Source organism: Microcaecilia unicolor, chromosome 3 (genome assembly GCF_901765095.1).
Source record: "Microcaecilia unicolor chromosome 3, aMicUni1.1, whole genome shotgun sequence".
Lineage (NCBI taxonomy): Eukaryota > Metazoa > Chordata > Amphibia > Gymnophiona > Siphonopidae > Microcaecilia > Microcaecilia unicolor.
The window spans coordinates 107,196,301-107,209,587 of record NC_044033.1 but is presented as its reverse complement, the minus strand read 5'-3'; the positions used below and the strand labels follow the sequence as shown (position 1 = coordinate 107,209,587).

The 13,287-nt window shown below is 43.9% G+C and overlaps 1 protein-coding gene and 1 long non-coding RNA gene across 4 annotated transcripts in view; one reads left to right on the top strand and one right to left on the bottom strand.

Moving 5' to 3' along the window:
- Window positions 1-13,287, top strand: part of POLR3F (RNA polymerase III subunit F) — a 49,287-nt gene that overhangs the window by 22,478 nt on the left and 13,522 nt on the right. For 2 of the 3 annotated variants that reach the window (XM_030196240.1, XM_030196238.1), the window contains exons 3-5: window positions 5,677-5,744; window positions 6,345-6,412; window positions 8,448-8,528. In XM_030196240.1, coding sequence (XP_030052100.1) covers window positions 5,677-5,744; window positions 6,345-6,412; window positions 8,448-8,528 — 217 coding nt within the window. The remainder of the gene's footprint in view (window positions 1-5,676; window positions 5,745-6,344; window positions 6,413-8,447; window positions 8,529-13,287) is intronic. The other variant, XM_030196239.1, reaches the window with a different exon arrangement.
- On the bottom strand, window positions 9,798-11,729 carry LOC115465626. The gene is made up of 3 exons (XR_003941439.1): window positions 11,644-11,729; window positions 10,247-10,249; window positions 9,798-9,813 (listed from the first exon to the last, which is right to left on the bottom strand). It is a non-coding gene; the product is annotated as an uncharacterized LOC115465626 (long non-coding RNA).

Here is a 13,287-nt window from a genome sequence, read left to right as displayed (position 1 = left end):
GGTCCCAGCGCAATAACCTTCGCTTCAAAGGAATCCTGGAGGGGGAGCAATATACAGACTGTGCTAAGGTGATTAAAGAGATTTGTGCCCTGGTCCTGCAAACTGCAGAGGATCAAACCGGAGATTTGACGCAAACTCTGGTGTCCCTGGACAGAGCCCATAGGAGTACGGGATCCCAGAGGGGGAACTTGCCTAGAAACATAATAGTGTGTTTTCATAATTACTCGGTGAAGGAGAAAGTGTGGAGAAAAGCACGTACTATGGGGGATGTCATGTGGAACAATTGCAAGATGCAGATCTACCAGGACTTGGCCAGGGCCACTCTCCAGAGGAGGAAGGAGATGCAGGAGGTGACTAGCTATCTACAAAAAACAGGGTCCAGATACCGCTGGTTGTTTCCTTTTGGATTACAATTTACATTGGGCTCTCAAACGAAGAAGGTCCATACTGTTGCAGGAGCATGGAAAGCCCTTAGAGAGTTGGGGTGTATGGACCTCCCGGCTCAGGAGGGGTCGCCCGGGAGTCGAGGCCCCTCTATCAATACGCAGCCAACTTGGCAGAAGGTGCAGGGAGGCCGGAAGAGGTCGCCCTCAAGCAGTCAAGCGGGACCAAATCTGGCTACATAACACCTTGGACTAGGTTGTGAATTGACTCTGAAAGTTTTGAGGGGACCTTATGTTCTCTGCTAAACTGATGAAAGTATGGTCGTTGGTCAGGTATGAGTGATTTTGCATGGGGATGCTTGATGGTGAAAATGTGGAATGCTGCGTGAATTGTTCTCTTGAGGGGTGTGCATGAGTAGTGGACAACTTCTTAATCCTGCTCCAGACACACTTCCTCAGGGAGCAAACTGGCTGGTGAGGATAGAAGCCAGTTGGGTGGAGAAGGTGGGGGAAGGGAATTATTAGTGGGTTCGTGGAATGTCAATGGCATGAATGATCCAGGAAAACAGAGCATTATATATCGAGAGCTTAAGCGGCTGAAATGGGATGTGATTTTTACACAGGAAACACACTTGCATAAAATGGATGCACATTTGCTTCACTTTAGGGGAAATACTGACTGTTACTCCCATGCGGATCCGGGAGGGGGCAAAAAGGGTGGGTTGGTGATTTACATAGAAACTAGGGTTACATTTGCTAAAGGCGAAGTATTCCGGGATGAGATGGGACGATGTTTGGCAGTCAAGGGTTACCTAGGGGGCCACCTAGTGGCATTTATTAACTTGTATGTACCTAATGTGGGTCAAGGGGAGTTTTTTGAGTCCTTACACATACAGCTACCGGAGTTTGTGGAGGGACGTGTGATTATGGGGGGAGACTTTAATTTAACAGTAGGCCCGTTGGACCATTCTAAGGGTGGTGGAAGTTGTAACCTAGCCCATAGAAGAAAGCTAATGAAGCTAGTACAGGCATTGGATTTGCTAGATGTGTGGAGGTTACAACACCCAGGACAGTGCACTTACACTTTTTATTCTCATGCCCAGAAGACATACTCCTGCATAGACGCGCTTTGGTGTGGTCGGGCACTCTGGGGCCAAGTACGAGACTCTGGGGTTGGGAGTGTTCACGCCTCGGACCACTCTCCGGTATGGGTACAGCTTGATGGCCTACAGGGTGAAAAGAGGCAAACCTTTTGGTGATTAAATGAGGCACTACTGGGAGATAAGGAAGTGGGGTAATTCAAGAATACATGCTAGCGAACGACGTGGGCGGAGTGTCAGATGGGATACTGTGGGATGCCCTTAAGACAGTGGTGAGGGATCATCTGATTAAGTGGGAGGCATGGCGTAAGAAGGAAAGGGATGCCCAGGAACTGGAGCTTCGAAAGGAGCCGATCCGGTTGGAGACTTTGCATCAAAGAGGGGGCAACCCTGAGGTGATGACACAATTACTAGTTTGTAGAGGGTCCCTGCAAAAGTTTCAAATTGAACGAATGGAGTACCATAGGCGCCTGGCTAAACAGAGATTTTTTGAATTTAGTAATAAGGCAGGGAGAATGCTAGCCAGGCATTTAAATCAGCGCCAGACTTTGTCCACTATAAGCAAGATAAAGGGGCCCGGTGATACACTTTACTTTAAAGATGGGGAAATCATGGAGCAATTTGTCCGGTATTATTCTGATCTCTATACTAAAGGGGCGGAAGCCCCTAAGGAAGTTGTGAATATTTATCAGGGGGCGCGCTGAAGCAGACATCCCAGGCAGATAGGGAGGAAATGGACAGACCGATTATGGGGGGGGGCAAAGCTCCAGGCCTAGATGGTTACACTGCAAAGTTTTACAAGCTGTTTGTGGGTGAACTGACTCCATTGTTGGTAAGGGTGGGGAATGCTTGTCTCTCTGGGGGCACATTCCCCTCAAGCATGCATGAGGCAGGGATCTCGGTGATCTTGAAGCTGGGGAAGGATCCCACGAACTGCGGTTCCTACAGACCTATATCTCTGCTAAATGTGGATATAACAATTTTAGTAAAAGTAATGGCAGATCGCCTAAGCAGGGTCTTACCGCGGGTGATCCATGAAGATCAATCAGGGTTTATTTCCCGGAGACAGGTGGCGGATAACATCCGGAGGACCCTAAACATCCTTTGGGGAGCGAGTGAGTGAGCAGAATCGTTGGCCCTGTTGACAACAGACGCTGAAAAGGCGTTTGATAGGGTTGAGTGGGCATACCTATGGGAAGTTCTAGGGTATATGGGATTTGGACCCAAATTTATTGGCTGGCTATGGAGTCTTTATGCAGCTCCAGTGGCGCGTTTGAAAATAAATGGAGGTTATTCCTCACCTTTTTTGATTAGTAGGGGAAGGAGACAAGGGTGCCCACTCTCCCCCTTATTGTTCGCTCTGTCAAACCATTTGCCAGTAAAATACGGGCTTTGGGAGTTGTTAGGCGGATTAGGTTGGGAGGAAGGGAACATAAAATCGCCCTGTTCGCAGATGACATCCTATTTTATGTCAATGCGCCACAGTTGGCTTTACCTATTATAATATGAGAACTTAACGAATTTGGGCTACTCTCAGGGTTCAAAATAAATTATGATAAATCAGAATTTATGGGAATCACAATAATAGCTGCAGAAGAGGAAAGACTGCTGGGGTCTTTTTCCTTTTGTACGACTGGCAAGAGTTTCAGGTACTTGGGGATCCAAATACCCAAATATCCATCAAAATTATATGCTCTGAATTACACCCCTCTGATTCAACAGCTTCGGAGAGAGATGAGATGGTGGCGGGAAGGATGGATTTCCTGGTGGGGCAGGATAGCAGCAGTAAAGATTAACCTTTTGCCCAGGGTGCTGTTTTTGTTTCAGTCCCTGCCGTTGCTGGTCTTTAGGGTAGAACTGGGAAGCCTTCAATCAGAGATCTTGGGCTTTACATGGGGGTCAACGATCCCCGAGGTTGGCAAAGAGGGTGATGTGGGGCTTGGCGGAACTGGGAGGGAGAGGGGTGCCCAACTTGGAGTGGTATTATTGGGCAGCTGAATTAAAGTTCATCTCCACTTGGAAGCAGGGCTACCCGGACTCCATTAAAACTCTTGAACAGAGCTTTGTGGGTCACCTTTCTGAAACTGCTGCCTGGCGGCTCTTAATTTGTCATTATGCTGCTGTTAGGGTGAGAATTAAACAGCCAATAGCAGCACTGAGAGTATCCCACCCTGGCACCATCCCTTTCAAGGTTGTCACCTCGTCCTAAGCCCACAAAACAGTCTGATCCAGTTATGTTTTAGTCCCATTGCATGGATTTGCACACAACACACTTTTCAAACCAACTCCAGGCTCCGCCCTTTCTGCCTCGCCTCACCCCATGCTTGGAATAAACTCCCTGAGCCCATACGCCAGGCCCCCTCCCTGCCCATCTTCAAATCCTTGCTCAAAGCCCACCTCTTCAATGTCGCCTTCGGCACCTAACCACCATACCTCTACTCAGGAAATCTAGACTGCCACGACTTGTCATTTCGTCCTTTAGATTGTAAGCTCCTTTGAGCAGGGACTGTCCTTTTTGTTAAACTGTACAGCGCTGCGTAACCCTAGTAGCGCTCTAGAAATGTCAAGTAGTAGTAGTAGTAGCATATCTCTTGATGCAGCACTCTGGGCCTCCTCACATTGTGATTATAAGCAGCTGACTACAAACCCATACATATCTCACTTGTTAACACTATGGAGCAGGCTGAAAATCAAGCTGAGGAGCTCTAGGATGCCTTCCTCATTTGCACACATTTCACAGGAACCAGGCTTTCAGGCAGGGCTTGGACGGGGGACATACATCACTTGGTCGTGCAAAGGACTGATTCGGTTCAGGGACCTTCTAGATGGGGAAGTAATGCGGAAATTCGAAGAATTGCAAGAGGAATACGGCCTGACTTCGTCAGATCATTTCCCATACTTGCAAGTGCAACATTACATATTAGATAGGGGATGGACGAGAAAGGATCTAGAAAAGAGTGAGCATTTGGAGAAAATATGGGTCTCTGTGGGGAAGACTAGACAAGTTATTACTTTATTCTATCGTTTAATTAGGGGGGACAGGTTTATTAAGTTTTTGTATATGAGAGCATGGGAAGCTGATTTAGGGTGTGAAATGAGTGTTCAAGAATGGAAAGCTCTCTGTTTGGAAGTGAAAAAATCTTCTATATGTGTCTTAAAGAAAATGCATTTAAATTTTTAACGCGTTGGTACTACACACCAGAGCGATTAAGAAAAATGTTTCAAGGGACCATGGATCTCTGTTGGAGATGTTGTGATGAAGTTGGCACCTACTTTCATATATGGTGGACTTGTTGCCGAATACAGGAGTATTGGACTGGGGTAACCCGCTTGATAGCAGCCACCTAGAAATTGCGTGTCCCTGTGATCCTAAATGGTATCTCCTGGGATGGGGGAACCGAAGAGGCCTGAAATGGCAAAAAAGACTTAAGCGCATGTGTTTTGCTGTGGCAAAGATAGTGCTTGCAGCCCACTGGAAACAGTCTAATGGGCCTTTTGTTTCCACTTGGCTGTTGAAGGTTCGAGTGTTGGGGGAGTTGGAAAAACTAACTGACCGCCAGTTGGGGAAGTTTGATCCTAAGGCGGTTGAATGGGTTTATATGGATCAGTTGGGAAATGTATACAAGAAGGGGAGTCGGGAGGGGCTGGAAGGGGAGGTAATGAGGAAGTAATTGAAGTATGTAAATTGCTATAGGCAAATAGGAGAAATTGATGTGTAACGAAAGGTTATGTATACTTGCTCTCTAAATGTCTCTTTTGTTGTTTCCTTCTCAAAAATTAATAAACATTTATTGTAAAAAAAAACAAAAATGGACTTGGGAAAATCCACTGTTTATTTCTTGGATAAGCAGCATAAAATGTATTGTACTGTTTTGGGATCTTGCCAGGTACTTGTAACCTGGATTGGCCACTGTTGGAAACAGGATGCTGGGCTTGATGGACTTTTGGTCTGTCCCAGTATGACAATACTTGTGTTCCTAGTGGCTGGTTTTAGGGTGCGTGATGGCAGAGTTCCAGAAGGAGCTATAGTGCAGGGTCCTTTGGCTAAGGACTATCTGTGCAATGACTGGGCTAGGTGAATTGGGAGAGGGGAAGAATCTCTGGGTAATTATGGTTCTGTAAGCCCAAAAGGAGCAGGAGGAAAGCTGCTGTGTCTAGAAAAAGAAAGTGACTAATGTTCTACATTTCTTTAGGGGCAGTTGGATCTCTTAAGAAGCGGCACAGGACTCTTGTACAGATTAAAAGATGCACAAAGCTCTGGGTAAGCTGGATTTCTGTTTATTGTGCAGTAAGATATAACACTGTGTTTCAAGTGTATTTATTTTCTGCAGTTGGAGAACATCAGTAAAAAAATGCTTTTATGTTCTATGGCAAGCTTAGCAAAAGTGCTGAAGCCTAAAGCAATAAATGAGGGCCTGTGCTTGGTCTGGGGACTTCCTGCTGTAGGCTGTGCTAGGGTGGCAGCTGAAGGTACAAACTTGCAACAGGTTTAATAGAAAATAGGGCTGCACTGAATATTTGATTCGGCCCCAAATACAGATTTAAATTTGAATACAAATAATCCGGAGCTCTACTGTGCAAAATCCTACTGAAATAAACACTTGATCTCTTAGTTCACGTTGCTTCTTTTATTATTTGTTATATTAAAGCTCAATGCCCATTATTTGTGTTTGGCCGAATAAGAAAAATATTCTTTTCGGTACAGCATCTGGTTATCTTTGTATTACAAATGGATGTTTTCTGTTTCTGCTTTTGGAAAATTTCCACGTGGAAATAATTCAGGAAGCAGTCTGGCTTTTATTTTTAACAGAGGACCCAAAAAAGCTTTCTGGTACCATTAAGCCTGCATTCTCTTTTACAGCAAAATGAAAGGATCGGACAACCAGGAGAAGCTGGTTTATCAAATTATTGAAGATGCTGGCAACAAAGGTAGTTTTTGCCCCATGGGATCAGCTCTCTCTCTCTTTCCGGTTCTTATTTTGTGGTATTAAAGTGTATCAGTTTACATAAAATGCACATGGGGATAATTTTATAGCGAGAACCTAGGTGAGAAATCCAAAAAGGTGCTTATTTTATATAATGTACAGTATGCTAAGGGTATTTGAAACCTCTATAATAAAATACAAATTCCAAAGCAATAATCTTCCTTACTGTATGCCTTGGCGTGTAACTCACTGAATATTAACGTCTAGCACAGCTAGATTTACAACTCCAACCTCCTCAGCACCACAGGAAATTATTTTGCTGGTTATTTTCAAAAATATTATAAACATCGATAAGTCCAATAATTAAAGCAGGGGACTTTCCTTGAAACAGCATTTTTATGTTCAACATTTTTTTATTGATGACTTTACAAAATAAGTACAACCAACAGTCTAGGCATACAGGGGTCAAATAACAGATCTTATACAAGAAAGCCAAAAAGATAAAGCCCGTCATCAACTTTTAACAATTTTTCCCCCTCCCCTTTCCCAAACCCTCTCCTAACCCAGTAATAATGATCATATTTTTTGGAAGACAACAATAACATAGTTTAACAAATTAACCGTGTACCAATCATGAATGAACTGTTTGCATAACAAATTATCTTCCACGTCTATTATTATTAACATTTGTATAGCGCTACCAGACTCACGCAGCACTGAACACATGACATAGAGAGACAGTCCCTGCTCAATAGAGCTTACAATCTAAAAATAATACAGACAAGACAATTAAGGGCGAGGGAAGTACTGGGTGAGAAGGAACAAGGGGAGACAATTGAGTAGTAGCTATGAGCCAAAAGCAGTGGTGAAAAGGTGGGTTTTCAGCATAGATTTGAAAATAGGTAGAGATGGAGCTAGACGTACAGGCTCAGGAAGTCTATGGCTTGAATTCCTTTCCCAGAGCAATTAAAAAAAAAAAAAAAATCCCAACATACAGTGAGAGTCAGACAACCTAAGAGTGAGTGGGACAGTCCTACCAGATTGAATGCCAGTCTCCTATTATCCAAGTGCCTGCGGCCTTATGGCTCACTCCCCAAAGGAAATGTACCTCCACCTAATGGCTGTCAGTCTCCTGAAAAAAAAAAATCCGTTTAGAAATAACTAGAGTTTAAGACAAAACTCCGTGTTCTAGGATTTAAGGATGCCAGATATGAATCCCATATGGACAAAATTTTTTTTTTTCATTTAAGGGATGTACCCTTGTGAAACTTCCAGAAGCATATGTTGATGAAACATATTACGCCAGCCCCAATAAGAAGGAGCTTCTGGCCCAGTCTAAGTTTTCAAAATAGCTTTTTTCCCTAACAAAGCTGCTTTATGAATGAAAAGGCAACTGTCCCCATCCTGCTCATGAAAGATTTCATATTGGTCCAATGAAAGATCTTAGACTGACATCGGAATAACAGGTCAAAAGGGCTCCCAAAAAATGAGTGATTTTCCGCCAAAAGCGACAAATATTTGTACATTCCCAAAAAGCATGAAAAAATGAGTTATGGAGGAGATTGCATTCCTTGAAACAGCTTTTTTAAGCAAAACATGAGTCTTGTCAGATCGTGTCCCCAGCCCGGCAGTGGAATATATGCTCAGATGAGTATTTAATTAATCTAATAAGTAATTAAAAAAGTTATTCAAAGGTGATATATAAGTTATCGATGTTTATAATACTTTTGAAAATAACCAGCAACATAATTTCCTGTGGTGCCGATAAGGAGGTTGAAGTTGTAAATCTAGCTGCGCTAGAAGCTAATGTTGAGTTACACCACTCAGGCACACAGTAAGGAAGATTATTGCTTTGGGATTTGTATTTTATAAAGGCAACATAAGGACCTATGTGCTTTTTATAAAACAAGTCTCCCAGAATCCGTCCCAAAAGTGCACAGTGACGCACACACAAATTTACAGCTGCTGCAAAAGAGTAAATAAGTGTGTACTGTCTAGAGGTAATTTTAAAAAGCATTTTTCTTGCATATTTCTGCCAGTTGCTTCTAGAGTGGATTTTACTTTGGTGATGTTGGTTTCTGAAATCTCTTGCTGGCTTGGCAGCTCAGTACTTTCAGCAGGTTTGTGAACTTTATTCAACCCCCCCCATTGCAGCAATTGGAGGAGGGAAAACAGTTACTTTGCTTGCTAGATACTTTGCAGATACACTGTGCAATTACAAGAAAGGCAACTTTTTTAGTAGTGGCCCAGTTTTGTGGATTAAGTTGCCTGTTAAGAAATTTGACAGATTTATCTAGTTTTAAGAAACAGTTATAAAGTCACATATTTGTTCAGGCGTTTCTTTCTTTCTGTTTTAATAGGCATCTGTATTTGTATTGTTTAGTGATTTTATGTATAGGCGGGCTAGAAATGTTTTAAATAAAATAAGCACGTAAAAGTGCTGCTGATAAAGGAGTAGGTTTACTAAGGTGCATTAGTGTTTTTAACGCGCCTGTAAATTTAAGGCACATTAAACACTAACGTGCCTATACATTTCTATGGGCGCGTTAGCATTTAACATGCATAAACCATTTACACATGTTAAAAACACTAACGTGCCCATAGCACCATTTAGTAAACATAGGTGAAAGTTACCACACATGCAATGACAGGAACTTGTGTACTTTTACAGAATCCTTGAGTAGGTGTGATCAGGAGAAGGTTTTGAGCAGACCATTGGGGAAGTCATGATTTTCACATCTACTATAATAAAAAGCACCTCCAACGTTCTGAAGCTGACCGTGGCACACTTGAAGTGAAGCGTTCGTAAGGTTCGTCAGTCTGTCACCATCTCTCTCTGTCCTGCCCTTGCGTCAAAACGTGATGACGTCGAGGGTGGAACAGTGAGAGGGAAGGGCATGTCACACACATGAGGGTGTTGTCGTCCCTCCCTCCCTTCCTCCCTCCATCCCTCCCTTCCAGTTCCAGGCCCCCTCCCTCCGATTTTTAAAAGTTGTCTTCACTTACCAAGTCAGGGTTACGGTGGCCAGCAGCGCGGTAAAACGCGTGCAGGCTCGGCCCTTCTCTCTCTCTCAGCTGTGGTCCCACCCTCATTTCCTGTTTCCGTAAGGGCGGGACCACAGCTGAGAGAGAGAGAAGGGCCGAGCCTGCACGCGTTTTACCGCTGCTGGCCGCCACCGTAACCCTGACTTGGTAAGTGAAGATGACTTTTAAAAATCGGAGGGAGGGGGGACCCTGGAACTGGGAGGGAGGGAGGGGGATGACCCTGGAACTTGGAAGGAGGGAGTGGGGGGGGGGACGACCCTGGAACTCGCAGGGAGGGAGGGGGGACGACGACCCTGGAACACGGAGGGAGGGGGGACACTGGCACACACTCTCAATCTCACACACACACACACTCTCTCTCTCCCACAGACACACTCGCACCCAGTCTCACTCTGTTTCTGTCACACACACACACTCACACATTCACACTCTCGCTCTCACACAGTCACTCTCACACACACACTCTCTCAAACATACACACTCCGAGGAAAACCTTGGTAGCGTCCGGTTCATTTCTTTGAGAAACGGGCCTTTTTTACTAGTATATTATAAAACATGCAGAAATATTTATACCTGCTTTGGAGCAAGCATAAATGTCTTTAGCTTCAATTAGGCATGCTTTCTACCATATTTGCCCTAGTCCTATATAATAATTTGCACCTCCAACGTTCTGAAGCTGACTGCCAGGAAGTTGAAACCCGGTTCGTAATGTCTGAAGCCTTCCGGTGACGTTACCTTGTTGCCTGGGCAACCACGACGCGTCTCAAGCACGGACGCTACGAGTTCGCACCACCATCTCCATCCCCTCCCAGTTCAGCAGTCCCGCCCCCCCCCCCCCCCATACGTCACCATGTTGCAAAGGAAACGAGCACAACGTGTCTCAAGGCCAAGGCGTAAACGGATTGAAACCAAAGAGCAACTGCAGGTGAGTCCCGGCCGCCGCCCGCACAAACCCTCACAGATAGGGGGCCTGAACATGAACAGCCGTGCCTAACGTTCTATCAAGGACACGTGGCTGCCCTTGATGTCGCGTTGACGTGCACACTAATGTGCTACTCGCTCACGCGCCGCTCTTCACAGAAGCAGAAGCCGCCAAAATTAAAAACAAATGGCGAATACAGCGCAGAATACAGTAACCTGGTGAGCAGTGTTTCAACTGTCAAATGTGAAGCACACTATTGGCACGACCTAAGTACTCTGGGCACCAGCACTGACCAGGTACACAAAAAAAAGGGAGGGCAGGGGGTAGAAGAATACTGCAGGATATGGATGGATGCACATACTCTCTCACTGTCACTGTGCCTGACTAAGTTTATCAAAAAGAACAAAGAAAAAAGAAGGCAAGGGGATAGAAGACTACTGCAGGACATGAATGGATGCACTCTTAGGAACAGCGCTGAACAGTTATACTTTCCAGAAAAGAAAAAAAAACAGTTTGAAGGGGATACAAGGGAAGAATTTAAAAACAAAAACAAAAAACTATCTTGGACAGGGCAAACAGGGAGATTGCAGGATAGGGATGGATGGCCACGCTCAATCACTCTCTCACACAGTCACTCACTGTCACAAGCACACATTATCTATGTGACACACACACACACTGGATCTGTCAGAGACACCCTCCATCTCACACAGTCTCACTGCTCTCTCAATCACAATCAGACTATCAATGTATCTCACACACTCACTGTCACACACACACACACTGAATCTCACATACACACTGTCTATTACTCTGTCACACACTCTTGCTGTATGTCTCTCTCTATGACATACACAGAGTATCTCTCAATCTGTCGAAAACAAACTCTCTCACACACACATACACACACTGATACAGCACATGGATAGATGGACACACTCTCTCTATGTTCATACACACTCCCACACACACATACTTACATACAGGTCAATCACAGATTCACTTTCATAATGCCCCTTTCATTGGTTTCACATAAGCGGACACACAGATAACAAGCACAGTGCTGCAAACCACACAATTGGACTGTGCCACTCATCTACAGTACCACACATTGCAGCAACTATCCATTGAGACTGAGAGTTGACGGACAGCACTTTACAGACAAGTGTGACAGGAAATACATAAGATGAATAAAACATTGATCACTCTTTCTCTAACTATCACAAAGTATGTCTTTCTTTCACACACACACACAGTGTCACAGTAACACACACACTGTGTCTCTCATTCAATCACTTCTGACTCCCACAAACTCCCACACCCACATACTTACATACAGGTAACTCACAAATTAACTTGCATAATGCCCCTTTCATTGCTTTCAGATCAGCGGATACACAAATAAGAAGTACGGTGCTTCCAACAACACAATTGATCTCAGCCATTCAGCAACACTTTCACACGTCAGAGCAACCATCCACTGAAACTGAGAGATGACGGACAGCACTTGACAGAAAAGTGTGGCAGGAAACACGTAAGCTGACTAAAACATTGATCACTCTTCCTCTCTCTCCAGCTATCAAAAACTATGTCTTTCACACACACACACACACACACACAGTCTCTCATACACACAGTCTCTCATTCAATTCTCTCACACATACACTCCCATACACACATACTTTCATATAAGTCACTCACAGATTAACTAGCATAATGCCATTTTAATTGGTTTCAGATCAGCAGACAGATAACTAGCACGGTGCTGCCAACCACGCAATTGGATTCTGCCATTCAACAACACTTTCACACGTCACATAACCAATCATTGAGACTGAGAGCTGACGGACAGCACTTTACAGACAAGTGTGGCAAGAAACGCATGAGCTGCCAAAATCATTGATCATTCTCTTTCTCACTCTGACAGTATCACAAACTCTGTGTCTCACACACACACTGTGTATCTGTACCACACACACTCTCTCTCATACACACACCGTGTCTGTCATTCTCTCACTTCTCTCTCTCACACAATCCCACACACACATACTTACATACAGGTCACTCAGAATATGAATAGCTCACAAACCACAAGCACAGAGACAAACAAATGTGCTGTACGTGCACACATGCGATAACCAACACATGCTTTTTCCTAGATATTCCTGGTGGAAGTGGCAAAACATACACATATAAAAGTATCCTGAGTACCATACGAGGAGAGGGTGGAATTGCACTTGCTGTTGCTTCTACAGGAATAGCTACAAATCTCCTTCCAGGAGGAAGAACTTATCATTCACAGTTTGTTACCTGTTCCTCTACTGGACAACTCTACATCAAGTATCAGATCAACATCAAATGATGCTTCTACCCTTAGAGATGCTCGAATAATTATTTGGGATGAATCAACTGTGGCTCCCAGTATGGCACTTACTGCTGTAGATAGACTCTTGAAAGACATCATGATAAATGACAAACCTTTTGGAGGAAAAGTTCTTCTACTTGGTGGAGATTTCAGACAAACTCTACCAGTAGTTCCACATGGTGATCAAGCTCACATTATTGAAGCAACCATTAAGTTTCATAAACTATGGAATAATTTTCAAATACTTAAGTTACACAACGTCTGCTGTATGAATCCAGATTACAACAATTGGCTTATTGCTTTAGCTAACGGACATCTGCCATGTCCACATGGTTTCATTGATGTAATTGAAATACCTGAGAAACACATTTGTAACACCAATATAGTACATGCTGTTTTTGGTGAAAAAATTACCACTGATACTGTAACCAAATTGGCAAAAAAGGCTATTCTTTGTCCTAAAAATTCACATATTGACAAAATAAATGACGATGTTCTACATATTTTAGAAGGCAACACTATTACTTATTTAAGTGCAGACTCCATT